The sequence below is a fragment of the Microcaecilia unicolor genome, chromosome 5 (genome assembly GCF_901765095.1).
Source record: "Microcaecilia unicolor chromosome 5, aMicUni1.1, whole genome shotgun sequence".
Lineage (NCBI taxonomy): Eukaryota > Metazoa > Chordata > Amphibia > Gymnophiona > Siphonopidae > Microcaecilia > Microcaecilia unicolor.
Genome location: NC_044035.1, coordinates 275,648,993 through 275,676,917, shown reverse-complemented (window position 1 = coordinate 275,676,917; position 27,925 = coordinate 275,648,993). Strand labels below are relative to the sequence as shown.

The window sequence follows — 27,925 nt, the reverse complement described above, 5'->3', positions numbered from 1 at the left end:
TGATTAATTATTCAATGTCATTAATTTTGTGAGTGAGTATGAAAGCAATGCATGTGCCAATGTTATTTCTATTATTAGTTTTCAGATAACAATTACTTCCCACGTGATGAAAATATGTCCAAATAAATTTTCTATATATTTCTATTTGTTGAAGGAAAAAAGGCCTCACAGAGCTCCTAGATTGTCACGATCTACTGGAGCTTAAAGTTTATTTGGATAATTGTTGTCTTATATCTAGCGATTGTGTATTTCCGCACCCTAAATTTAATTACGTTTAGTTGTTATTATTAGTTTTCTCCATGTAGAGTAACATAGAGCTGTACAACAAGTGCCATGTTTTTTCTTGCTCTGGTGTTTGTTCCTGGTGTTTTCCTCTTTATTATGACCGATCACTCTGTCTAGCAATATGCAACTTGTGAGGATTCCACACTCACTATAATACTCTAGTGTTAATTTTTTAAAATTTGAACCTGCAATTCAGGGTGTGCTTTTTCTAGATTAGCATCCCGCTGAAGTACTTTCCTATGTTACAGAACTGGTAATTTTGTCTTTAGCTATGACCGAGAAATTCCAGGTCCTGTGCCACCAGCAAGAATGTATTTACAGCAGGATGAACTGGAGGAAGAGGATGAACGAGGTCCTACCCCTCCACTAAGGGGAGCAGCATCATCTCCAGCAGCTGTGTCATACAGCCATCAGTCTACTGCCACTTTGACACCTTCACCACAGGAGGAACTCCAGCCTATGTTGCCAGAGAGTAAAGAAGATCTAGGACATGTGTCACATCACCCAGATAGAAGGTATAATTTTATCCTACAGTTGAAGAACTGGGTGGGTTTTTTTCCAAGCTAGTTTGTCATTAGTTTGCTCCTGCTTAAAAGCAGAAATGTTTGTCTAACATTTATTCTTGACCTTACATACTGAGCATATTTGCTTGAATATAAGTATTGAAAGTCTTGCGTATTGTGAGGTGCCTTTGGGTTAAGGACCATAGAAGAGTCAAATTAGGTAAATCAAATTCAGTGAATAGGGAATCTAGATCTTTTGAAAATTGTACCTATTGTCCTTCATTGAAGGATATATGAAATAGAGAGCAAATGGTCCTCTTCATACGGCATACATATCTTCAAGGAGTCATCATCTTTCTTTCTTTCTTTCTTTCTTTCTTTCTTTCTTTCTTTCTTTCTTTCTTTCTTTCTTTCTTTCTTTCTTTCTTTCTTTCTTTCTTTCTTTCTTTCTTTCTTTCTTTCTTTCTTTCTCTTGAGATTTATTACTGTAGCCATCATTATGAATTATGAAGAGATTTGAATCAAGGCAGTGTACAGTAGATTCAATGTTTGGTGTTGCATAAGGTTTTCAAAGGGAAATCATGTTTGTTATTTTCCTTTGAAAATTAGTAACTGTAAAATAGGCATGCCAAATGAGGCCATGTATTTAATAGTTGCTATTTGTGCAGGCAGCCAATGGGGCACAAAATAATGTGAATATATTCAAAATTTGTATTTGCTCTGTTTTTCTCCCCAGCTTAAACACATCAACAAGGATGCCTCTTTTTAACTCATGTAAGGGGATGTGCATTGTGCAAATCCACACATATGGATTTCAGAGGGAGGCTAGCTGTAGAAAGTAATGTATATGTGTATGTATGTTTATACAGGATGTGGCAATATAAAAGTGCAAAATGGCTCTTATGAAATGACAATCACTTAGTGGAAACATTTATTTCTTCATTTTCAGAACTACAGATACCTCCTGAAAGTTTAGGGTATTTGAATTATGATCATAGTATCTCATAAAACACTGGGCAGAATTAATTTCTCATAAATAAAAAAGAATATTAAAAGCAAGATGCCTGTGCCATTACTGTGAATCCCTCAATCTGCGATGAATTCTTAGTGTATGAAAATTCAAAACTGCTTGCATGATTCTGAGTCCCAAGTGATGACTTGTAGATTCCAACAAGTAGATGTAATTAATTCTGCTATGGTGCTATAATAATTCAGATAACCCCAAACCTTCATGGGGTCTCTGTGACTTTGACCCTTTAAATATTTTACATTAGAGTGAAGTTTTGAATATATAATATATATATTACATTTAGTGAGCATGGTTTAACAGTTTTCCACTTGGAGGGGCATAATTGAAAGGGGCGCCCAAGTTTTCTTGAGGACGTCCCGGCGAAGGGGCGGGGAAATCCATATTATTGAAACAAGATGGGCGTCCATCTTTTGTTTCGATAATGGGGTCAGGGACGCCCAAATCTTGACATTTAGGTTGTCCCTAGAGATGGTCATCCTTAGACTTGGCCATTTCTGATTTTCGGCGATAATGGAAACTAAGGATGCCCATCTCAGAAACGACCAAATGCAAGTCCTTTGGTCGTGGGAGCAGCCAGCATTCGTAGTGCAGTGGTCCCCCTGACATGCCAAGACAGCAAGAGGGCACCCTAGGGGGCACTGCAGTGGACTTCAGAAAAAGCTCCCAGGTACATAGCTCCCTTACCTTGTATGCTGAGCCCCCAAAAACCCACTACCCACAACTGTACACCACTACCATAGCCCTTACGAGTGAAGGGGGGCACCTAGATGTGGGTACAGTGGGTTTGTGGTGGGTTTTGGAGGGCTCACATTTACCACCACAAGTGTAACAGGTAGGGGGGGGAGATGGGCCTGGGTCCACCTACCTGGTGCACTGCACCCACTAAAACTGCTCTAGGGACCTGCATACTGCTGCGATGGACCTGAGTATGACATTTGAGGCTGGCACAAAATATTTTAAAAGTTCTTTTTTGAGGGTTGGAGGGGGTTAGTGACCACTGGGGGAGTAAGGGGAGGTCATCCCCGATTCCCTCCCTTGGTCATCTGGTCAGTTTGGTCACCTTTTTGTGCCTTGGTCATAAGAAAAACTGGATCAGGTAAAGTCGTCCAAATGCTTGTCAGGGACGCCCTTTTTTTTCCATTATGGGTCGAGAACACCCATGTGTTAGGCACACCCAAGTCCTGCCTTCGCTATGCCTCCGACACGCCCCCGGGAACTTTGGTCGTCCCCGCAACGGAAAGCAGTTGGGGACGCCCAAAATCATCTTTCGATTATGCTGATTTGGGTGACCCTGTGAGAAGGATACCCATCTTCCGATTTGTGTCAAAAGATGGGCATCCTTCTCTTTCGAAAATAAGCCTGTAAGTGACTGATTTTTAGCATGAATTCACAGCTTTAACTATAGGAGTTGCAGGTGCGTAGTCTTGACAGAGCACAGGTGGAGTTTGCGCATGCATTGATTATAAAATGCGTTATTAAATGTTCACTTGTGATCTTTACGTGCAAGAATTTATGCCTGCTCTTGAGCAAATGTAAATGCCTGAGCCTGCATTCAAGCCCGATTTCTGCTACTTATAAAAATAATTTATAAAGACAGATGGTTGTCTATGTTTCCTTATAAAACAGAGATAAGTAGGCACCTCCTTGGTTTGTTGACCTTAGCACCCTTTTATAAGATTACTTCTCTTCTGAGAAGTATACTCCTTTCTTCAGATCAAAAGAAAACAAGCAGGCCAGTCCCTTTTTGGTACCATGTGTGGGGTAATATTATAAAAGGAATCCTAGTTTATAAAAGCCACATAAGCACTTTATTTTCCTTGCTAGAATTAGCTCTAAGGATCAGCCACAGATGCACACAAATGTGGGGACACACGATTATACATCACAACTTTGCCCCTGCTCTATCCAAACTATACCCCCAAGAACTCTACATAGACCATTTAAAAGTAGGAGCATCTTCTTTATACATATGTATAAAGCTACATAATTTTATAATTTCTGTGCAACAAACATGCTTAGCACCCAGAAAATGCTTTACAAAATTATCCCCTTATACTGCACTATGAGTAGACCATGTTTGTATTGTATATTTGTAATGACTGCAGATACTTTAGTCCATATGCATTGGTGCAGGAATACTACAGGCTTAGTTTACTGCACACTAACGTCTGGACTCAATAAATTGTGCACAAATTTTCACACACAAAATTGTGCACTATCCTGAGATGTGCACGCAACTGAATTGGCTAATGAGCCAATTAGCATTAATTGAGTGCTAATCAATTGGGGTTAATTGGCAACATTTTGGATTTGTGCATTCATTTTGTGCATGTGCAAATTGTGTCTGCAGCTGCTTTGCAAATAAAACAACACATGCAGTTTTTGAATATACAAATTTATGGGGCCTTTTTACTAAACAGTGCTAAGCACTTAACATGCATTTTGCCACATGGTAACTGCTAGTGCAGGACCTTGTTAAGGGGCTTTGTGGTATTTTTACAGCTAGTGAACAGCAAACCACGCCCCAAGTGTGTTTTATGTTGGCGTGTGAAATGGGTGGAGAGTGGGCGTGGAAGGAATTTAGCAGTGGAGTTAACATGGGATTGCTTACTGCCTCTTAAATAGGATGTGCTAAGGGGTAGATTCTACATGTGGTGCCTGAAAAATCCATGTGGTAAAAATATACGCCTAGACATATTCTTTAAAGTATGCCTAAATTTTATAGACTAGGCTTAAATTTCTGCATGGTATATAGAATAACATGGAGCGCCATTTAGGCCATGTTTTACTTGGCATAAATCCCAACGCCTGTATTAGACTCAGAGCGGGTGTAATCTCTAATAATGTGCATAGACTTTAGAAACGTCCATAGCCAAACCCTGTTCAACTGTGCGACTTGGAATTTACGCACACCACCTTATAGGATACGGTTAGCAAGCTGTGCGCATAAATCATAATGCCAATTAGTGCTGATAATTGCTTGTTAACAACCAATTGACAACGCTGATTAGAGCTAGTTTACCAATTAAATTACGCGCATTATTATAGAATATGCATCAATTTCCACGTGGCAATTAAGGCACGACGTATACAATTTGGGAGTAAGTGATTCCACGTTAACCAAAAGCAGTTACCATGCTTTAATCTGAATGTTAATGCATGGCCTGCAATAGAAAAGACTTGGAATGCCCCCAATAGGTGCCACATTAAAGATACAGCTACTGTGTGGTAATATGCTGTGTTAAGCCATGGTAACTAAAACAAAAATGTTACTGCGGTTTAGTAAAAGGGGCCCCTATGTGTGTGTTACCAACTCGCTCACTTAAATTTGTCTTCTGGAATCCCTCCACTGACTGTACTTTTTGTGCTTATTTCTCCCTCCCCCCTACACACACAGAAGGCTAAGCACTTTCCGCATAGCTCTTTTCCTTTACTAATGGCTCTTGAAAACCGCTCTCCTTGGCTAACTTTCAGGAGCAACACTCCCTTCATCAAAAGACCATGGAAGGCTCTGCTCACTTTTTGACCTGAGGGAATGGTGTGTTAGCTTCCAAAATCTAGTTGAGGGATGTGTAGGTTTGCTGAATAAAAAGATTTCAGCTTCCTATTTTATTTGTTGACCTTTATTTCTGCACATTCAAATCGGCTAATATGACAACTACCCTTCTGTAGACTAATCTGTGCTAGAAATGTGTTTTAAGCAGAGCTGTTTAAAACAAGAGATAGAGAATTGTCAGGAAGGCTGTGTAAGTGTTGAACACTGATGGTGATATTAACTCAAGTAATATAGCTTTCTAAAAGTCAATTAACCCCGTACATCATTATTTTAGACGCGTTGCCCTTTTCTGAGAATTCATTTGGAGTTGCCCTTTTTTCATTAAATGCTTTAAATCTTTACAGTTCTTTCCTATACCTCTAACTAGCTAGGCTGATATAGGTTGTCACACCTTTTGGGCCAGTTATTTCAATATAACTTCTCTGCATTTGCCATGGTAGGCACAAGATAATTGAGCCAAATATAATAGCATGTATTAATAATGATGTGTCATACTCTGCCATTCCTATAATGAGACACATAGCAGTTGCTGACAGGAATCATTAATATAGGTATGCATAAGAATTATTTTTATAGGCTACCTGTAACTAGATGATCCCAGTGGAGCTGAGGAGTAGCTTAGTGTTTAGTGCAGTGGCCTGAGAGCCAAGGGAACTGGGTTTGATTCCCACTGCAGCCCTTTGTTATGCTGGGCAAGTCACTTAGGGTTTCTTTTACTAAGCTACGGCAAAAGGGGGCCTGCGCTGGCATCAGCTTGTGCTTTTAATGTGCGCTGAAGCCCCCTTTTACTGTTTGAGGGTAAAAGGCTGGGATTTTTTGTTTGTTTGTTTTTTTTAAATGGCCATGCGGCAAGTGTAGCACTTGCCACGTGGCCATTTTGTTGAGGGGGGAGCACTTACTGCCACCCATTGAGGTGTTGGTAAGGTTTCCCGCACTAACCTGGTGGTAGCCAGGCAGCCCAGGGCACTGCCTGATTACCGCCGGATAAACCTCCGGTGCTACAAAAATAAAAATATTTTTGTAGCACCGGAAATGGCGCGTGCTGGGGGTGGGAACTACTGCTGGGCTGCTGCAGTAGCTTAGCTGTACTTCCAGTTTAACGAGCGTTATGTCCGCGTTGAGCATACCACTTCTTAGTAAAGGACCCCCTTAACCCTCCATTGCCCCAGGTCCAAAACAAATACTTGTATGTAATATGTAAACTGCTTTGATTGTAACTACAGAAAGATAGTATATCAAGTCCCATCCCCTTTCCCCTTTTAGGTGCCCCAATGCCACACGATAAAAGCCTATTCTAAAACAGCATCTGGACACCCCAATTCTGTTATAGAATATTAGAGTAACCCAGCATCAGCACACTTGATACTTACACACCCGCAGTTACATCAGCCATAGAGCTGGCATAACTGCAGGTTGTGTAAATGTGGCAGGGACAAATATAACTTACAACATCCTGTAAGTGGGAAAATATGCTTCCTTCATGTACCTTCTATGCCACTTAGGCACGTCCTTTAGAGATCAATGCTTAGGTGCCCTGCTAGAACTTTTGTGGCTAAGTGTGCACTTATGCCCGTAAGAGCTAATATTCTGTATTTTTGCACATGTAAGGGGTGCATAATGCAGGCACCCAGTTATAGCATTGCCTTTATAGTAGCTGAATATCAACACTATGGGGATAGTTTTAGGAGAGCATTTCACAAATAGACGTGCTTAAAATGCCTTTCATAAAAATACATGAAATCAAAGCTGGGTTGTTAAATTTCAAGAGGTCAATTTGTGATGTATCTGTGTATTTACCCTTATTTTGGAGCAGGTATAAAGGAGTGTTTTGCCATTTGCGCTGTTGGAGGATGTTGTTGGAATCTGCTTTATAACGGCATATAGCAGTACCGTTTTGATTGGCTCAGATAAGTTGCCCTGTTATATAAAATCAGGCCTTTTGTATGCCTTTTGGCTTATTTAAATTAAACTGTTTATCTTCATGCCTAGATGAAACACACATATAAATTAGCCGATTGTGTAATTGCGAGCTCCGCCTATGTTCCACCCAAACTCCTCCCCTGTAGATGCCTAATCATAAAGTCATTGTGTTTAACAGTTACACCAGTCTGAATTTTGTAGCATGCCATTTATATGCATATGCAGCCATATAACCACGAAAATAAATGTATTAATGACCCCCCCCCCCCTTTAAGTCAACAAGAAGCAGCTGGTCATGTACACTGAGAGTTTTATTTGGAGATGTTTCTATCGTATGGAGATTTTTAAAGACATGCTTGGCATGTGTGCTTACCTCATCTTCTTTCCTTTCCTTTTCTACTTTTAGATATTGTACATTGTTTCAAGACTCTCATTATTGCTCAGTGTTAGGAGATTAGAAATCCCCCAGGTGCTTAGGCTGCAACAGACTTGCAGTTTTTTCAAATAATAGTGGCGATTTATGACTAACAATGTGGTCATTACTCCAATAAACGAGCGAAGGATATCAAAGAAGAAAAAATTTCTGTTAATCCAAAAGTAACTTAGATTCATGAGCAAGGGGAACTATAATGACGATAATGAAACATTTTTTTGTGGGTAAACGTGTGTTTTATAATTCACCACCATCACATTCAGCTAAAAATTTGTACTTGTACCCACACAAAAAAGAGATGAAGTTCAATCACAAATTGCTGTGGAAATTTCCCTTTGAAATCTCTGCAGATGTTTTGCATCTACTACTATGTAAGGACAAATTATGCAGATATTTTCTACCCAAGTTCTACAGTCCCCACTAGACCGCAGTCTCTGCAGTGGAATTCAAAATTGATCTTTAAGGGGGGGGGGGGGCAATTTTATATTTAACATGAGTGTGTAGATCAGCATTTTATATGCTTAAGGGGTGCAGATAAAAATGCTCCTACATATAAACGCAGAAAAAGTCATTCCTAGGGGTGGAGAATGGGCAGATTTATAAACTATAAGCATATACCCCAATTACTACCAGCACATGGTTGGAATTTCAGTGGCTGACTTCTATTATTTTCTCTTTTGTATCTTTTCTTTGTTCTCTTGTCTTGCTCCTCGATATTGCCCTAGTTCTTTTTTCCTTTTGTTTTATTTCTTGTTTTCTGATGTAATGTAGCTGTTTTTTTCCTTCTGTGTTTTATTTTTTACTGTTGTAAAGCGCTCTGTGAAGTGGGGAAGAGGGATATCAAATATTGAACTAAACTGAACTTGGAGAAATTATACTGTTGGGAGTTTTTCGGTAGGTTGTTTTACAGAGCCACTTGTGTTGCCTTTATAAAATTGGTAAATAAAACATATGCACCCATGTAATTTGAGAGCTACAGAGGGGCATTTTTGATATGACGTCAAAATCAAAATGTCCAAAAATCCAGTGCCAAACATGGTCATTTTTAAACCAGAAAAACATCTATCTTTTTGGTTTGAAAATTACCCTGTTTTAGATGTTTTTTTGTGTTCAGTGCATCTTTTAGGATCATTTTCAAACAGAAGAAAATGTCCAAAGGGAAAATGCACGAAAACAAGCCATGGGGATTTATTTGGGGGGGGGGGGGGCAGCATTCTTTGTAGACTGTCCACACAGACATCCCAGCAGAGCAGTGGGGCAGCCTGGGGGACACTGCAGTGAACATCAGATAAAAGATCCCAGGTACATGTCACATCATAACTCCCATATATTATATGTATGGTGAGCCCTCCAGGAATAGCAAAAAATATATTGTACCCAACTGTACACCACTACAGTAGCCTTTATGCCTACGTATATGTGGGTTCAGTAGATATTTTGTGTTTTTGGGGGGCACTCACACTTTCCACCACAAGTGTACGAGTTAGAGTGGGCTATAGATTTGGGCCGCTTTCTCCATCGTCCACTGCACTGGCCACTAGGCTACTCCAAGGACCTGCTTGCTGCTGTAAGAGGAATGGCCACAATATCTGCAGCTGTCATAGACCCTGCTATGTACTGTCACTTTTACCTCTTAGGGGATGTAGGATCATATGTGGAAAGGCTAAAGCGGCTAGGACTTTTGGAAAAGAAATGGCTGAGGGGGGATATGATTGAGGCCTACAAAATCCTAAGTGGAGTAGAACAGGTAAAAGTGAATTGATTTTTCACTCCTTCAAAAAGTACAAAGACTAGGGGACACTTTATGAAATTATATGTAAATACTTTTAAAACAAATAGGAAGAAATATTTTTTTTCATCCAAATAATGTGGTAACAGCGGTTACTGTATCTGAGTTTAAAAAAGGTTTGGACAAGTTCCTGGAGGAAAAGTCCATAGTCTGCTATTGAGTCAGACATGGGGAAGCCACTGCTTGCCTGGAATTGGTAGCATGGAATGTTGCTACTAATTGGGTTTCTGCTTGTGACCTGGATTGACCACTTTTGGAAACAGGATACTGGGCTAGATGGCTATACTTATGTTCTTCTGTTCTTAACGTCACTGGTTATCAGTAGAGTATCTGGTTCACTTTAAGCTTCTTTATTTCTTTTTCTTGTTTTGTGCTGTATATTTAGAAAGTCCCTTGTATTTGCATTTACTTATTACAAATGTATAAGCTTTCCAGATGGCTGCATTCATTGGAGCAGGTTTTGCTTACATTGCCTGGTACTGTGAAATTGCAATCCATTTGGAAACACTTTGCCATTAGAGTTGTGCTGTGAGATTAGTCTATTTAAAATTTAAAAGAAACTAAAATTTTGGTTTTATGAGAAGACTTTTGCTTAGAAAAAAGATTAAAAGGAAGTTATTAGATATGAGAATGTGTGGCAAAGAGCATGCTGTTTTAATGGATAGTGAGATGAATGAATTGGAAGCAGGGGTGGGGGTTGGTGAGATACTGTTTAATGTATTGCTATAACATGCTCAGGGCTTTTTGATGGCACATGCTATCAAAGTAAAGTAAAGTTTATCTGCTATTTGAGGTGCACGACTTTCAATGGATTTAAATACGTGCATACATTTGAATTTTCAACAGTGTGTAAGTATAAACTCCACCCTCTAAAACATCTCATCAAACCACTGCTAAATCTGCTTGCATACATACATAACTTTATCTACTTTATTTTGAGGATGGGCAGTTTTGAAAAGTCAATTCACTTTGGTAAAATACATTTTACCTGCAGAAACTGTCTTTCAAAAATTGCCCTCTCTTGGAGTTGTTTCCTTTGAGCAGTCTTTGCCTATAGAAGTTTCACTGTTTTCTCTATAATGTCTGTGAAGGTTAAGTCTTGCCCTTAATTTTGGCTTGATTTCCCAGTCTAACATCCCCCTTGATGTCTTTTGGATGAAATCATGTATATTATATTCACATAGGAGCGTAACTGTGAATATTTTGTTCTGTGAGTAACTGTAGAGTCCTATGATGTGTGTTGGCACAATTTTTAGGTTTCTGTGCCATTTTTCTTCTTGGGTTTCTGCCTGAAGCATACTTATTACTAGGTTTTTTTTTTTCAGGTTAGATGGTTGCTGGAAGGGTAAACCTGGTGTGAGCTGGAAATATTTCCTTAATGATTCATCTTCCAGCATTAGTAATTGTAGATCTTTTTTGAATTTTGTTGAGTTTTCTAGTCCTGGGTTGTGCTGTACTACAGATTTGGAGTTTAGATTTATTATTCTTTATCTCCAAATCCAAGCTCAAAGCAGACTACTCTCAGGTATGTGAGCTATTTCCTCACCCAGGGCTGACAATTTAAATTGTATCTGGGGCAAAGAAGGGTGTAATGATTTGTCCAAAGAATGTTGGTGGGAGAAGCATGGTTTGAACCCTAGCTCCGTAATTGACAGTCATTTTCTCTAACAGCTAAGCTCAAGCCCACCACTCTTCATGATTCTCTTCTCCTTAATATGCTATTCTGAGCCATGTTATCTGATGAAGTATCTAGCTGACTTTTCAAACGAATCAGTTGACACCTTTCTTTATTTGGATAAGACAGAAGATGACAAATGAGCAACGATAGTATGCTTGGAACTGTTTGAATGTAGGTGTCTCTTACATCTGGGAAAGACACATTCCTAAAGGAGTAAACAGCAGCATTTTGGTTACATGTATTGAAAGTTGAATTCCTAAACTGTCATGTTAGTTATCACCGTCCCTCTTTCAAAATGTCAAATGAAATTCAAAACACTTCTGCTGACCTGCAGCTTTATTATTAAACTTAAGTCTAAAGGTGCTTATCCAGAGGCAACTTCTCTGCCAAATTTGTCCTCCTGTAAATAGCATAATATGCCACTTCAGTGTATTTGTGTTTGTGTTCATAAATTTTCTATCTTTTTTTCCCCCAAAATTAGAATTTACTTACTGGTTGTAATGTCTTGTTACAATAAGCAATAGAATTAATTTCATTTTTTTCTTTTTACCTCAGTTAACATGTGCTTTTTTTTCTTCTTCTTCTGTAGACGTCAAGTAGTGAGTCCTCCACCACCCCCAAGACCTATTTCTCCACCTCATACATATGGCTATATTTCTGGACCCCTGGTCTCGGATATGGACACAGATGTGCCTGAGGAAGAAGGGGACGATGCTGACATTGAAGCTGCCAAGAGACAGACCAGACGATTGCTCCTGCGTGGTCTTCAGCAGACACCTGCCTCAAGTGTTGGGGATCTGGAAAGCTCTGTAACAGGGTCCATGATCAATGGTTGGGGTTCAGCTTCAGAAGAAGACAACATATCCAGTGGACGATCCAGTGTTAGCTCTTCAGATGGCTCCTTTTTCACAGATGCGGATTTTGCACAGGCTGTTGCAGCAGCAGCAGAATATGCTGGGCTAAAAATAGCAAGACATCAAATGCAGGATGCTGCAGGAGGTACATTAGAGATTTTCTACCTATGTGTTTACTGCAGAAAGACAGCAATATTTAAAGCTAATTTCATGGGTAAAAAAACATTTTGCCTTTTTTCTGAGGCAGTTTTTCAAAGGGAAACTGTGGTCATAATTCTCTTTGAAAATTGGTACAAAGCTTACAGATAGATACAACAGACTTTGTATGACTGACTGTGGACAGTTAAATAGTTGCGTTCCTGGGGGGGGGGGCGGTAGATGCGGTCCGCCCCGGGTGCATGCTGCTGGGGGGGGGGGGGGGGGTGCCGCGCGCGCCTCTCCTCCGTTGTTCCATGCTTCTTTTCTGCCCCGGAACAGGTTACTTCCTGTTCCAGGGCAGAGAAGAAGCATGGAACAACGGAGGACAGGCACGCGCGGCACCCCCCCCCCCAGCGGCGTGCACCCGGGGGGGTCCTTTCGCCGGGGGGTGTCCGCGCTGTATCCGGGGGGGGCGGTGCACCTGGGGGGCAGGGCGCATCGGCGATCCGCCCCAGGTGTCAGCCCCCCTAGGAACGCCACTGCAGTTAAAGAATAATTCTGTAAAGAGCTGCCTAGTTTTAGACAGCAAAGGAACACAAATGGTGGTATTTTAATCATTATGCACTTAAGTGACCTCTTATGGAATACTGACCAGCGGAAGAGTATGTGCCATGATTTAATGGTATTTAGCTTGCCAGTGGGGTTATGCACTAGTAGAGACTGTAGGTGGAGCACATAACTGCATGCGTAAATCATAGAATATTCTAATTTTTATGTTCCAGCTCACAACTAGGCACAGGCATTTATACCAGCTAAAGGGTTAGTGTAAGTGCTTACTTTTTAACCATAACCAGCACCATTAATAGGCATCCTGTTATAGAATTACCCTTCATGTGCACAGTTAGGTCAGAAATGGGTAAAGAAGTAACTGAAAACCATGTACGTCAAGCTTTTGATGTTGTCTGATGAGTTAAGAATGAGTCATACAAGATCACTACTCTTCAGATCTGTGCAAGGTTTAGTGGTCCAGAAAATGCAGTTTCTATAGTTGCATAATTGTCTTGTTAAAGCGGGGGCGCTGCAACATTTTTTCAGATATTTAGATTTTCAAGTGTGAAGATCAGTTTCATTAACGTGCCATCATTTATTATGGGGCCCTTTTACAGAGCGGCAGTAAGACCAGCATGGGCTTACCGCTTGCTCTTCCAGGACTACCACTAGCCCAACACGGCTGCCAGCGATAGTCCCGCCCCCAAGCACGCGGCATTTTCGGGGAAAAAAGAAAACCCCCGGAAAAGGCTTGCATGGCGATATCCTATCAGGGGTGGCAGATTCCTTTCATCCAAATGTTTGTGTATATGTTTGTTATGATTTGATAAAATCACCATTTTTTAAAAAGCAAATCAGAGCAATGGACAATCAAAAATTAAAAGTAAGAAGAAATTCCATAAATACAGAAAAGGATCTACCAGTCATACAACACAGTCATACAAAAGTAAAGATAAGGAGAAAATAAAATCAATAAAATAATCATCCAACTGTGCTAATCAGGCTAACTAGCTGTAAGAATTCTCTGTAAGTCAGGAGAATCAGTTTATCATCACGAAAAAGGTTTTCATACCAATTTTGAAGTTACTAAATGTAGTATCTAGTGAAAGAGGTAAATTGTTCCATAGGAAGGGGGCCAGTAAGTAAACTTTCAAATGAACCTCAGCTGACCATTGGCATCCCTAAGCACCTTAGCCTGTTGCAAATGGAATGTTATATCACAATCCAGTAAGACCCTCTCATCTCAAATAAATTATGACAATTCACACTTGGTAGCACTAGGAGGAGAGAGAGAGATACCCAGAGCTCCACAGACCAAAACTTCTGTCTTCTGGGCATTAAGCACCACAGGGACAGTTCTGTAAGTTGCTTCCTATTTTTAGGTGCCAGAAAGGTGCATAAATGGCAGTATTGTAGTTATTTACTGCATGCCACTTATAGGAGATCAACTAGCAGATAACATGTTTTAATGCTGGTGAGTGTGCACATGTGCAGAGTTTGAGCGGATTTCATCAGTATGCACATAAATTCTATCATTTACATGTATAAGTGCTGACATCTAGGCACAAGCATTTATACCAGCCATAGGACCTCCCCCCCCCCCCCCATCCTAAAAAATTAGGTTGGTTGTAAGTTGTTGCAATGTCTGAGGTCTTTTCCTCCTACACCATACCATGAATGATTATTAGTGGATTCCAGTTGTTCACTTTGTTTTATAAATTTAAAATAAAAACAGATTGATTGTTTAGACCATTTTCTGATCAATCCTTAAAAATATAGAAAGTAGGCAAATCTTAAACCTAAGGGAAAAAAATAAGAAAATAAAATATGCAGAAATGGTATAACAAAGAAAAGTACTGAGTCCAGGGACAATCCAGTGAGTAGGAGATAAAACTTCAAAATAGCAACATTAAAATGCACATAAAAAGTATTATATTATAAAAATGGATGGGAGGGGGAAGTGGAAGGTGGGGTGTACTGATAACTGTGAGGCGCCTAGCCGGTCAGGTTTTTAGGATACCCACAATAAAACATGGGAGAGATTTGTATGCACTACCTCCACTGTATGCAGATCTATCTCATGGATATTCATTGTAGGTATCCTAAAAACCTGACTGGCTAGGTGTGTCCTGAGGACTGGGTTGTGAACCCCTGTTTTAGAATAATGCTCTATAAGCATGCCTTAGCACTTCCCACATAGGTGTAAAATATATAGGGTATGTTTAACATAGTAACATAGTAAATGACGGCAGATAAAGACCTGAACGGTCCATCCAGTCTGCCCAACAAGATAAACTCATTTTACATGGTATATAATACTTTATATGTATACCCGAGTTTGATTTGTCCCTGCCTTCCTCAGGGCACAGACCGTAAAAGTCTGCCCAGCACTGTTCCTGTACTAAAAGTTCTAAAGCTAACGTCGAAGCCCCTTAAAATTTACCCTTCAGCCCATCCATATCTATTCAGTCACGATCGGGGCATAGACCATAGAAGTCCGTCCTGCACCGGTTTTACTCTCCAAATATCGGTGTCACCACCCAATCTCCGCTAAGATTCCGTAGATCCATTCCTATCTCCGCTTACTAAGGTGCGTTAGCGTTTCTAATGCACCTTTAAACTTAAGGCACGTTAAATGCTAATCCGCCTATACATTTCTATGGGCTCGTTAGCATTTAATGTGCACCTTAGTAAACATAGGCGATAATTCTTCAAAATGTGGTCTGTGCTTTTTATAGTAAATAGTAATAGTATTACGTGATTTAATCCCAAAGAGGTAAGATGTGTTTGCAAAAATAAAATACTCAAAATATTGTAGCAAGAATTGAATTTAACCCAGACTTTGAAACGAGAAGAAAAAAAAGCCTCAGAAAAATAATAGGATACTAAACTCATGGTGTTCACTATCTTTCAATCACAGGCTAAAAAAACCTTCCTCTTATACCCCCCCTATTTACTAAGCTGCATAGCAATGCCGACACAGCCCATTCAAAGGCTTCGTAAACAGGGGGGATAGTGTCTTATAACCAATGTACCTAACAATATTGTCTTTAAAAAAAAAAACCTTTAAACAGAAATTAAACTTATCATAAAATAAAATTGAAAACTTCAAGAACTTCCAACGATGGCCAGCATTTCAAATGACTGCATCCAGGAAGTTATATAACATTGAATTTAATTTGACGCTGGATCAGTCCTCATTCATTTGCAGTAATAAATATAATATAATTCAGGTAGTTGTAGCCTTTATGCTGGATCCAACTCTGTATTTATAGCTTTGTCCCACATGAACAATCAGCTTCAAATTACTTTCAACTTAAGACACGTCATTTCATGAACAAATTGAAGGGCATTTTCAAAAAACATCTAAGTCCAAAAAATCATCCTGTTCATAATGTCCAAATAAAAAGTCCATCTCACAGCCATAATCAAATAGGAAAAATATCTAGCTAGTTTCCAAAGTGAAACACCCAACTTTTGAATGACAAAAAGGGACATGAATGTTCATCATTTTCAAAAATATGACCATACAGATGTTTCTGCAGAACAGAGGAGTAGCCTAGTGGTGAATGCAGTGGACTGTAAACCAAGGGATGCAGGTTCAAACACCACTATAATTCTATTTTGTAAATGTGATCCCTCCAGGACCTGAAAAATACCTACTGTACCTGAATGTACACTACTTTAATAGCCTGGTTTGCAGGTTTCTTATATATTTAGGTATAGTAGGTATTTTTCTTTTTCTAAAAGGCTCAGAATTATTAAAAAAAAGAAAGTTGAAGTGGGAGTAACTTGGTCCATCATCCACTGCACTAACCACTCTGACCTGCTTTGTTCAGAGTGTCCATAATACCTGGCTGACATAGAGCCTGGTTTTCCTTTCCAGTTTCACTTTCAGGGGAAAGGGAGGGGGACAGCAACTGCTGGGATTTGAGGGATCATGCCTTAATCCCCCCCCCCCCCCCCCCCAGTGACCAGCTGTTGAATTAGAGCAACTTTTTGTAACTTGGATGTGACAGGTCTAGATGAAAAAAAAAAAGCCCTTTTTAGACATGGGCATTTAATCCCATTCAAAAATCCCTTTTGGATACCCTACTTTTGGGCCCTTCCTATTCCCACTCACAGCACACCCCCTTGCTGTTTGAACAAACTGCAGTGTGAAATGTCCAAATTCTGACTTTCTTTTTAGGCATTTTAAGATGTCTGTCTGCTTTGAAAATGAGCACCATTGTTCTGATGCCTTGCTGCAATTCACCCAGCTGGAAATCTAAGGATATTTATATTGTGAATGTTATAGAGCTAACATTATTTGTAGGAGTTTTTTTTATTAAATCTGGGGAAAGGGGGATTCTTTCATATTGGACAGCATTTTAGCTGAACTGTTATGTTTTCTGTAACACTGGTTTCAATGGTATCCTGTAACTAAGGTTGTTGCTTCTCTCACAGACTTTTTCACTGCAAGGCCTGATTCAGTTTGTTGAGCTGAATTGTTTCTGGATTCTCTTCTACTTTGATATTATTGTCCAGATACCCAGAATTCTCCTGTCTTTCCAGCTCTAAATGAAGCTGATGTAGATAATTTTATTTGCTTGTCAAGTTTATAATAAATAAAACTCTCAAGGATGTCTTGAGCAAATACAGGGCCCTGTTTACTAAGATGCACTAACGTTAGCTAGAGACACCCATAGGAATTAATGGGTGCTAAAAACGTTAGTGCACCTACAGCATGGCTTAGTAAACAGGGCCCATAGTGTGGTAATGCATCTTGCCAAAGGCATAAATTACTAGTTGGTTATGTGAAAATGTGACTGACCTGAATGGCTTTGCCCACATCATTGATGGCTGATCTTATGTGATATACACTAACACAGGCCTTAACTATGACAAGGTGTGAGCCACTCTGCTCCGTGTGCATGCTCAGAAGACCCACTTAAACAGAAATTACTTTTTATGGATCATTAACATAGAAGATGGTTAGAGAATAGTGGTAAAAGAGAGAGAGATTTTTTGTAAATTTTGAACCAAATTAACCAGATCAGTTTACTCAGTGTAATGGTTATAATGATCTGAAAATCACCAGAATATATCACATTGTTTCATGGAGCACAACTTGATTTAGATGTGAATTCATTGGTATGAGATAGAGCAAATGAGCATTCCTGACCTTCATATGTATAATTTCATCTTTTTTTATTTCAGGCCGTAGACATTTCCATATGTCCCACTGTGCTAGACCAACGAGTCCTATTTCTACAGACAGTAACATGAGTACAGCTGTAATACAGAAAACTCGTCCCACCAAGAAACAAAGACAACAGCCGGTACATCTGCGCAGAGAAACCTACACCGATGGTGAGCCCATTTACCTGAACAATATATACATACAGGACTAAATTCAATAAATGACATCTAAAAAATTTGCACTGGAAAATGTTGCGCTCAAAGTTAGGTGTCATTTGTAGAATAATGCTTAGCACCAGGAGCCACTACTTTTAAGCATTACCATTTACACCAGCGAAACCCTGGTGTAAATCCCCGTGCCGTGCCTATGTTAGGTGTGGATCCCCTTTATAACAGCGTGCTTAAATTGTCGGTTATTAGTGCAATCTTTACTTCTTTCTAAATTAGATTATTGTAATATTTTGTACTTGGGTTCCCCAAAACTGACTGTTTGGAAATTGCAAACCATCCAGAAATATGGTGGTGCATTTAATATTTTCACTGCAGAAATATGACAGCATTTCTATGTATTTGATTGAGCCTCACTGGTCGCCAATTGAAGCAAGGATTTTGTTTAAAATTCTCATGTATAGGATTTTGAATAGTGAATGTCTAGATTACCTATTATTCCATTTGGAGTTTACATTAATAGAGTTAGAAGATCAATGTACAATTCCCCTGTTGATTCTCCTATGTTGAAGAGTGTCAAACGATTTAAGACTTATGAAAAACGTCTTGCTTTTTCATGTTTCTAAAATCTGGAAAGAACCGTAGCCATGTTTTAGTGCTTTGTCTAACTTTTTCCTTTTTAAAATAAATTTAAAGACTTTTCTTTTTAAGAAATTTGTTTGATATGACTTGCCAGGAGTTTGTCTTGGTTATCTTTTAGCATTGTAAACCGCTTTGAACCCTGCAGAATAGAAGTATAATATAATGTAATGCAATATAATGGATCTCCCCCAAACCTCCCATGGCTGTGCCCCCTTTTTGGATCTGTGCATAAATTTACATGCGTAAATTTAAATTAATGCCAATTAGCACTGATTGGGCCCAATTATCAGTTCTAATTAACTCGTTAATTAAATTGTGTGCAAATTGGGCACACATCCAAATTTGTGCTTGCAGTTTTTTCGACATTTACAGAATTTGGGGGATAGATTTGTTTGCATATATTTATAATCTCATTTTCTAGATGCACACAAATACACAGTAAAACATATGCAGAATAATTGGCAGAGGAGGTCTTACTGGGCTTCTCCATCATCCCCTTCCTATCGGCCTTTGAAATCTGCCCTAAATATTCTTGCATTCTGTTACTCTTCTGTCTGCTACCATCTTGAGTCTTAGATTATTCTAGTCATCAATAGTTTGTCCAAACTTACAAATATAGACAAAGCAAATAAAGCCCATATAGCTTATCTTGTCTGTTCATCCATACCATCTACTATCCCTTCCTCTCCCTTAAAACGCCTATGTGCTTGTCCCATGCTTTCTTTGTCTCCACCACCTCCATTGGGAGGCTGTTCCATGCATCTACCACTTTTTCCATAAAGAAGTATTATCTTAGATTACTTCCGCATCTGTCTCTTTTCACCTTCATCTTATGCCCCCTCATTCTTAAGCTTCCTTTATACTATGGGGATATTAAAATGTCTCTATCATATCTCCCCCTCTCCTGCCTTTCTTCCAGGGTATACATATTGAGATCTTTAAGTCTGTCCCCATACGCTTTATGATGAAAACCACTGACCATTTTAGTATCCATCCTATGGATTGACTGTACCCTGTTTGTATAATTCTGGAGACTGCACCTTCAAAAAGATATAAAGTACTATAGATGAGGTCTCACCAGAGACTTATAGAGAGACACTGGAGGCCTATTTGCTAAAGTATAGTACAGTTTTGTATTTACTGCGGGTTAACAGCTGAAACTAACGTAATTGCAGAGCCTCTGTGTTAATAGTTGGGAGGCATTCCCAAAATTCTACCATTCAGCTAATGAATGGCAAATTTTTCTACTGCATGTTGAGTGAATGGCAGTTAACATGATGCATTTAGCTATACCAGTTCAGATGGCATGAAATGTGCTGTGTTAACTATGAGATGACATCACTGCCCATTCTCCACCCATTTTTCTTGCCTTTTCTGTGTTAGCTGCTAATGAGAAAACTACCGCCTGTAAATTGTTGTGTGGTAGTTTGTAAATTGTTAGTGCATATATTAACAGCTAGCACAGTGTTTCCCAAGTCAGTTCTAGAGTACCCCCTTGCTAGTCAGGTTTTCCGGATATCCACAATGAATATGCATGAAAGAGATTTGTGTACCCATACAATGGAGGCAGGGTATGCAAATCATTCTCATGCATGTTCATTATGGATATTCTGAAAACCTGTCCAGGAAGGGGGGGAGTACTCCAGGACTGACATGGGAAACACTGAGCTTAGGCCCTATAGTATTTCCTAACACTGATTCTGAATAGCTTACTGAACAAACTTTTTTTTTAAATCACAAAAGTGTGAGGTACTATAGATTTTTAGTAAACAAATTTTGCTGTTTAATCCCCAAATTCAGTGTCAGCCTATTTTGAGGGCACTTTTACTAAGGCGTGCTGAAAAATGGCCTGCGCCAGTGTAGGCGCGTGTTTTGGTTACGCACATGTCCATTGTTCAGCGTGCCTGCAAAAAAGGCCTTTTTTGGGGGTGGGGTTTGAAAATGGACGTGTGGGAATGTTAAAACCAGTACACGTCTATTTTTGGCATGAGACCTTATTACCACTCATTGACTTAGCAGTAAGGTCTCATGCGTTAACCAGGCAGTAATCATCAGCGCGTGTACACTGCCAAGTATAAGCACCACGTGGTAGAAAATTTCTACTGCATGTTTTGGACGAGTGTCAAGAATGGAATTACCACCTGGAGCGCGCGGTAGCCAGGCAGTAGTTCCAATTTGATGCACGTTGTATGTGCATAGGCATCTACACGCCTTAGTAAAAGGGCCCATTAGTGAAAGAAGCACAATGGACAGCTACAAGGGATAGGGTCTTCTTTTGGCTGGCACCTCCTCTTTGGAATGATCTGCCAAAGAAAATCAGTGCAGAACCTAATTATCAATCTTATTGATGACCCATCTAATTAAGCTTGCTTTTGACCTTTAACCCTGAGCGCAGGGAAGGGCCCGCATGTCCTCCGATTTACACTTTTTAAAATTGTTATTCGTCGGATGGTTGAATGTAATCTTGGGGAGTGTTTGTTAGGTTTGTCCTTTCTTTTAATGAAGTTCCTTTCTTTTCCTTTTAACTGATTTTTGATTTGTTTTGTAAACCGCACTGGTCTGGTAAAGGTGAGCAGTATATCAAGTTTTTAATAAACATAAACATTTTTAGGGGTGATTTGGGATTCTAAGCTCTCATATGTGCCTCTTTCCTCTTATAGAAAATTGGATCTTTGAGACATTTCTTAGATAGGAAGGTGAAAAATATACTTCTACGTACTTTGGCTATAATGCGATTTCTTAGCTCCCATTGTATCAACAATTCCAACAATCTTATACCCAGTCCAACATTAATATGCAGACTAATCTTCCAAAAGTATATTCAGCAAAGAATGATTTTCAGATTCTTGATTACCTCAGCGGTGCCACTTGCCTGTTCAGTCACACTGTAATTGGCACACACTTCCTCATTAGTACACCCGATTGAACAAACTTATATGCAGTTTAAATTTGATTTATAAGTAGTGAAACTAATTCCCATAAGTTTCCTATAAGTTAAAACTGAGCTGGCGCTAGAGACGGCTATGGGGGACAGTCCTTGAGACAGTGCGTGGAGGCGAAACATGCATGTCGGACATAGTGCCCCCCATATGACAATTTTTGAGATGAGTACTAAATAGTTTCATTACTTAGTAATCAAATTTAAACTGCATATAAGTTTGTTCAATCGAGTGTACTGATAAGGATGTGTGTGCTGATTATTTTGCTAGTATGATTGCACATGCAGGTGGCACCGCTGAGGTCACCAAGAATCTGAAAATCATTCTTTGCTGAAAATACTTTTGGAAGATTAGTCTACATATTAATATTTGACTGTGTATAAGATTGTTAGTATTGTTGATACAGTGGGAGCTAAGAGATTACATTGTTGGAGTCTCCCGGACATCAAAATCAAGTATTATTTGCCATTTGTGAGTGGCACGCTTTGGTTATAATTCGGACAGATCATTGTAATCCTTTATTTATTTGGGGGGGGGGGGGTGCCCGCAGTCTCAATTAAGTGGATTCCAGCTGATAGAAAGTATGGCTATAAGGTTACTATATAATGCTAAGATATGAGATCATGTGACTCCATTGCTTAGAGAACAGCATTGGCTGCCTGTTATGGCCCATATAAAGTATTGCTTTTGACACATCAGGTCATGACCCTGGGTAGACCCTTATATCTATATTCGCTGTTAATTCCTTATATGCCTATAACACATTCCTCAAAGGCAGGTTTGTTAGTTGTCCCTTCTTGTTTAAGATATTGGATTCGTTCTTCTACCAATGCTGCTTTTTGTATTTTAGCACCTTCCCTCTGGAATTCTTTACCATTGGATTTGAGGCTGGAGCAATTAGTATTGAGATTTTAAAAAATGGTGGAAGCCTGGCTTTTTAGGCAATGTTTTGATTGTTAATTAATCTTCTGGCCATTTGGGGGGGTATCTCTGTGAGGTGGGTGTGTTTGTTTTTTGTTGGTTGGTTGGTCTTTTCTCCTGCTGTCTCTTTTTATTTATTATTTTCTGTATTGTTAAAGATTGTTGTGCTATTTTACAGACTTTGCTTCATGTGGACTGTGGTTTTATTTTGTTTGTGTTTTTTAAACCTTTTTTTATTGTAAACTGCCTTTATGTATATTTCTATGTGAAAGGCGGTATATTAAGTTTTTCTAACTAACTAAATAAATGTCTTTCAATCCTCACACGTGCTTAAGCATAATTACCCCCTTTCAGAGCAAGTTTAGGATCCCCCTTTCATAAGAGTACAGTTAATGTTCAAACTCTGATGGAAAATACAAGAATACTGAAAAGAAATTTGCACAAGATTGCAAAGGTTATAGTGATCCAAGTTGTTTTTTCTCTGAAATAATTTGGTGTTCCACTAGTCAAGCATGGTCTATTTGAATTTTTATTCTGGATATTATCTGGTTGCGTGCTAGAAAGACAGACTCTAATCATTGCATTTCATGCCTTCACACACAGTATTGACCCCTGCTGAAAAGGTAATGTGTGTATTCCCAGTAGAACGTACAAGGATAATGCAAACATTGTGATGTTATCAAGGGAAAACATTTAATGAAAGTGCCTCAGGTGAACCAACTTTTCATTAAAACATCACTTTCCAGTTAAAAAAAAAAAAAATCCAAAGCAAAACTACCACCAGGGGCATTGCTGGAAGTTCATGTAAGATATATTTTCCAGCACTTACCCATCTTGTCAGGTTTGCTAAATTTTCAAACTGTGGGGAGAATAGGCAAGAGGGAAGGGGAAGACAGAGTACTGGCATAATTCCCCACCTCCTGGTTCTTAGCAACAACAAACTGATTAGGTCTTTCATTACCAGTCAGCAGTTTTTTCAAAGAGGGGCGTCATTTGCTATTATCATATGAAAGCCCGATATTATAGATCCTTATCCAGGGTTATAAGAAGGGCTTCTGGTGAGTCACTTCTCTCTGTGATTTCTGCCACTTGACAGAAAAATGGAATGCAAAGATCCCAGCATGATGAGCGGGAGCAATTTCGCAATGAGTGCTTGCCCATGCTATTATCTGCACTTTATTCTGAGTATTTTCTCTTGCGAACATCTATCTGATATTAGACTACATTAAACACTGGCATGACGCAGTGCACCTGGATCTCTTGGCTTATACCCATGCACCTTTTGTCAGTGAAACTGAGCTGTCAGAACATTATCTGATTTCAAGAGGTTATTACAGTTACTATGTGCATATTGGTCAATGTGAAAGGTGTAAATCCCAAAAGCTTGTTGACAATTCCATATTTATGGGATCCCTGTAATGGCATTTTACAAGATTCTCTGGATATTTTATCAGTGTTTATTATCTGGGAGAGAGGCCTGTTAACTGAAAAATTGGCTAAACATCAAATCTTGATATAAACACTTCTCCCAAGGACTTGAAATAGCCAAATAAACCTTTCAGCCAGGTTCTCTATTACCTCCCTTTAAGGTAGAAAATAAATAAGAAACCTGTGTTTGGGACAGTTTTTTTTTTGTGTGTCCTGTAAAAAAAAAAAAAAAATTGAGAGGCCAGCATAGCCTAGGTTATCAGTTAAAAATTGAATCAAGTTTGATGAATGCACTTGATACTTTGTTTGTATCCTAGTGCTTATTTCAGTATATTTTCAATCTGAACATAAATTATTACCAAGTTGTCATTTGTCAATTTGGAAGTGAACTTTTTTTCCATGTGCATCTCTATTCATCATAAGGGAAAACAAATGATGATGCCAGATCTTTTAATGTTTTCATGTGTACATGTGGTCTTCAGTAGAGTTTCCTCAATTATGGCAAGACTGTCCCAAAGGAAAATAAATGTTTTTTACCGTAATAAGATGAATTGTGAAATAGAATTAAATGTGTTTCTAAACAGATGCAAGGATGTGATTGCAACCCCCAAATACTCTTCTATCTCTTCTCCTAATACTGTTTGGCAGGGCTCATTAAGTTTGATTCTTGAGAGCTGCCAACTGGTTTAGTTTCCAAGATATTTGCCATGAATCTTCTTCCAAAGCATACCCATGCATTTGAAGACTCAGAGGGAAAAACAATCAAGATTTTATATATGGTGCCTAAAAAAATTCCACATGAAAAAAAAATATGCCTAGGTGTATTCTCTAAAGCACACCTATATATTATAGAATATTAAATTAAAACAATTTCATGTAAGCTCCTTTTGCTATCTGTCTAGCATGATTTGGAATATGGTACCTTTACAAATTAGGTCTCTAATTATTTTGAATTTCGTAAAGGTTTAAAGACCTTTCTTTTTAGTAAATGTTATTATCTCAATTAGTGAATTTTAATTTCAATTTCTGTCTCTATCTTAAGGGCAAGTTCATTATTTCTTTGCTTTATGTTACCTGCTTTGATTCTTGAGTAGACATAAGTTGGATATAAGTACCAGAATAGAATAGATTTCCACGGGGTATATAGAATACATCGAGTTCCTCTCCACGCGACCAAATAGTTGCAGCCATTTGTGCCATGTTAGGTGCAGACCAGGTGTGTTCTATAACAAAATGCATAGATTTTAGAAATGCCCACGTCCTGCCCATGGCCACACCCCTTTTCAACAATGCAACTTAGCGAGTTGTACACCTAAATCTTAATGTCAGTTAGAGGTGACAATTGCTTGGTAACATCCAATTTTCAGCACTTATTAGCTGGGTTTACCAATTAAGTTACGTGCACTGTTATAGAATACGCTTCAATTTCTGCATGGAAATTAAGGCGCAATATATAGAATCTTGGGAATAATGCCACTGAAAATACATGGATAGAGGTACATGCATGGATTTAGTCCAATATTTTTAATGATGAACCTCCTAGTACCAAAATGGTTGCCAAGCATCATGTTCTACAAAGACAAAAATTAACCCACATAACAAAAGTAAATATAAAATAAAAATCCACTAACAGCCAAAATATTATAAAAGCAATATATGATAAAAGTAGAAACAAAATCGCAACAGCTCAGAAACTATGCAGCTGAATACACCATTTACTTCAACTTGAAAACAACCAAGTTTTGAGTTTTTGTTAGAAAACCTGCATAACTCATCTGATGTCTAATATCAGCTGGTAAACTGTTCTTCAATGACTAAATAACAGTGGAAAAAGCCCTCCTTTAATCTTGCATGCTTCATCATCTTATACGTGGGAATATCCAATAATGAGCCTTGACTTGTGCATAAGACACTAGCATGAGTACACCGACACAACCTGCCCTTCAAATATCATGGGCTGTTCTCATGCATTACCCCAAAAACCACTGTAAAAATTAAAATTTTATTGGGGCCTTAATAAGTAGCCATAGCAAAGGTTAAACTGCTGTTCCTTGTCATCAAGCAGATGAAGCCATTAACCAGCAGGGGGAGATAGAGAGCACTCAAATTTCACAGTGCCACATGGTCAGCTAGCTCCACTGCCTCTTCAGTATTCTCTATCTCCCCAAGCAGGGTGGTTGCAGCTTGATCAAGCTCCTTAAAAATCTGCCTGGGGGTGGCTCCTTACTTGCCAGTTGTCAGCCGGGGTGTTAGAGGCTATAGCAGCTTCACTTTAAAGGCACATAGGTTAGCCCTTTCCCTGCCTTACCCATCCCCCCAGTGGATGTGAGCACATTAGTTTCACTTTTCCCTGCTCTTTCCCACTCTATACTTGGTGGATGCAGGCACATTGGTTCGCCTTTCCCTGCCTTTCCCACTGTTCTGTACCTCCGGAGTTGATTTGATTGCCTCTTTTGCTGTTTTCTGTAAAACGTGCTGTTCAGGCGTAAGAGCCGGCCCGAGCATGGCAAGTGATGATTCTTCCCGCTCGGTGGAGCTGGCAGCGGGTGCCATGTTGAAAGCACCACATGGCGCGACCCCCGCTGAGGCAGCGGGTCTGGGGCAGCGGGTCTGGAGACCGGAGGGGGCCCTCGAATTGAGGCTGGCCAAAGAGCTACTAGCCACAGACTGGAACCGGGTGCCCAGGGCGAGTTTTTCTCCCCTGACTTTGTATTATTGCTTCATAATGCATATATGCTTAAAAGAGCTCAGCCACAGGGGTTTTCTATGGCCCCCCTTACTGCCCCTCCGGTGGATGCAGGCCTGGGATTGCCCTCTGAGGCGTTTTTCCCTGATAGCTGGCCGCAAGAGAAGCGCAGAACGGTAAATTCCCCTTCAGAGAGTGGTGCACCCCCCTCCCCCCCCCCCCGTGGTCGGGATGTGGTGACTTTGAGGGGTCTGGCAGGCCCTCGTGGCCAGAGGAACCAGAGGAAGGTGCAGAAGGGCCACTGGATCCAGATGATCCATCTGCGGTGAGGATTTTCCACCGCGAGGAGCTTCCAGCGCTTATTTCAGATTGTCTTACAGGTCCTCTCTATTGAAGATTCTGGGAGTGGCGTGGCCTCCTCTGGAAATCCGAGGATGGCAAGTACCAAAAAGCCTGCTCGAGCCTTTCCTTTGCATGACTCCATCCAAGAGCTTATTTCAGCTCAATGGGCTGACCCCGAAGGACCTTTGAATGTTTCCAGGGCTTTGGGGCAATTATACCCTCTGAGTGAGGAGCATTTGGTTCGCTTTGCAATGCCTAAGGTGGATGCCCTAGTCACAGCTGTGACAAAGAGAACTACCCTCCCGGTTGAAGGAGGTGTTGCCCTGAAGGACATGCAAGACCGTAGACTGGAATCAGCACTTAAACGGTCCTTTGAAATTGCTGGTCTTACTATTCGGGCATCTGCATGCAGTTGTTATACTGCTGGAGCCTGCCTGGCATGGTTGCAACAGGCAGTGGAACATCCCGGTGATGGAGCGGAGCCCTTGTCTGAAGTGGCTCCGCGAATGGAGTCGGCCTTGTCCTTTTTGGCTGACGCCCTTTCTGATATTGTCAGAGCTTCGGCTAAACAGATGGCTGTAGCAGTGGCGGCTCGCCATCTTCTGTGGCTACGGCATTGGGCGGCGGACATGGCCTCTAAGCAAAGGTTGGTGAACTTGCCCTTTCAAGGCCTTCTCCTGTTGGGTGAGGAGTTGGAGAAAATTGTGAAAGGCCTGGGAGATGCTAAACCCCAGCACTTACCCGAGGATAGGCCATGGCCTCCTTCCAAGGGTCAGGCGGTTCACTCCTCTTATAGACCTCGCTTCCGTGAAGCTAGAAGATACCGCCTGGGGCATTCTGCTGGGTCCACTTCTCGTGGCCGGTTTTCAGCAGAGGAACTCCT

At 39.9% G+C, this 27,925-nt stretch overlaps 1 protein-coding gene across 2 annotated transcripts in view; it reads left to right on the top strand.

The window, feature by feature from the left end:
- The window catches only part of ROBO1 (roundabout guidance receptor 1), a 578,749-nt gene that overhangs the window by 536,047 nt on the left and 14,777 nt on the right, over nucleotides 1-27,925 (top strand). For both annotated transcript variants that reach the window (XM_030204239.1, XM_030204238.1), the window contains 3 exons: nucleotides 555-800; nucleotides 11,784-12,193; nucleotides 17,935-18,087. In XM_030204239.1, coding sequence (XP_030060099.1) covers nucleotides 555-800; nucleotides 11,784-12,193; nucleotides 17,935-18,087 — 809 coding nt within the window. The remainder of the gene's footprint in view (nucleotides 1-554; nucleotides 801-11,783; nucleotides 12,194-17,934; nucleotides 18,088-27,925) is intronic.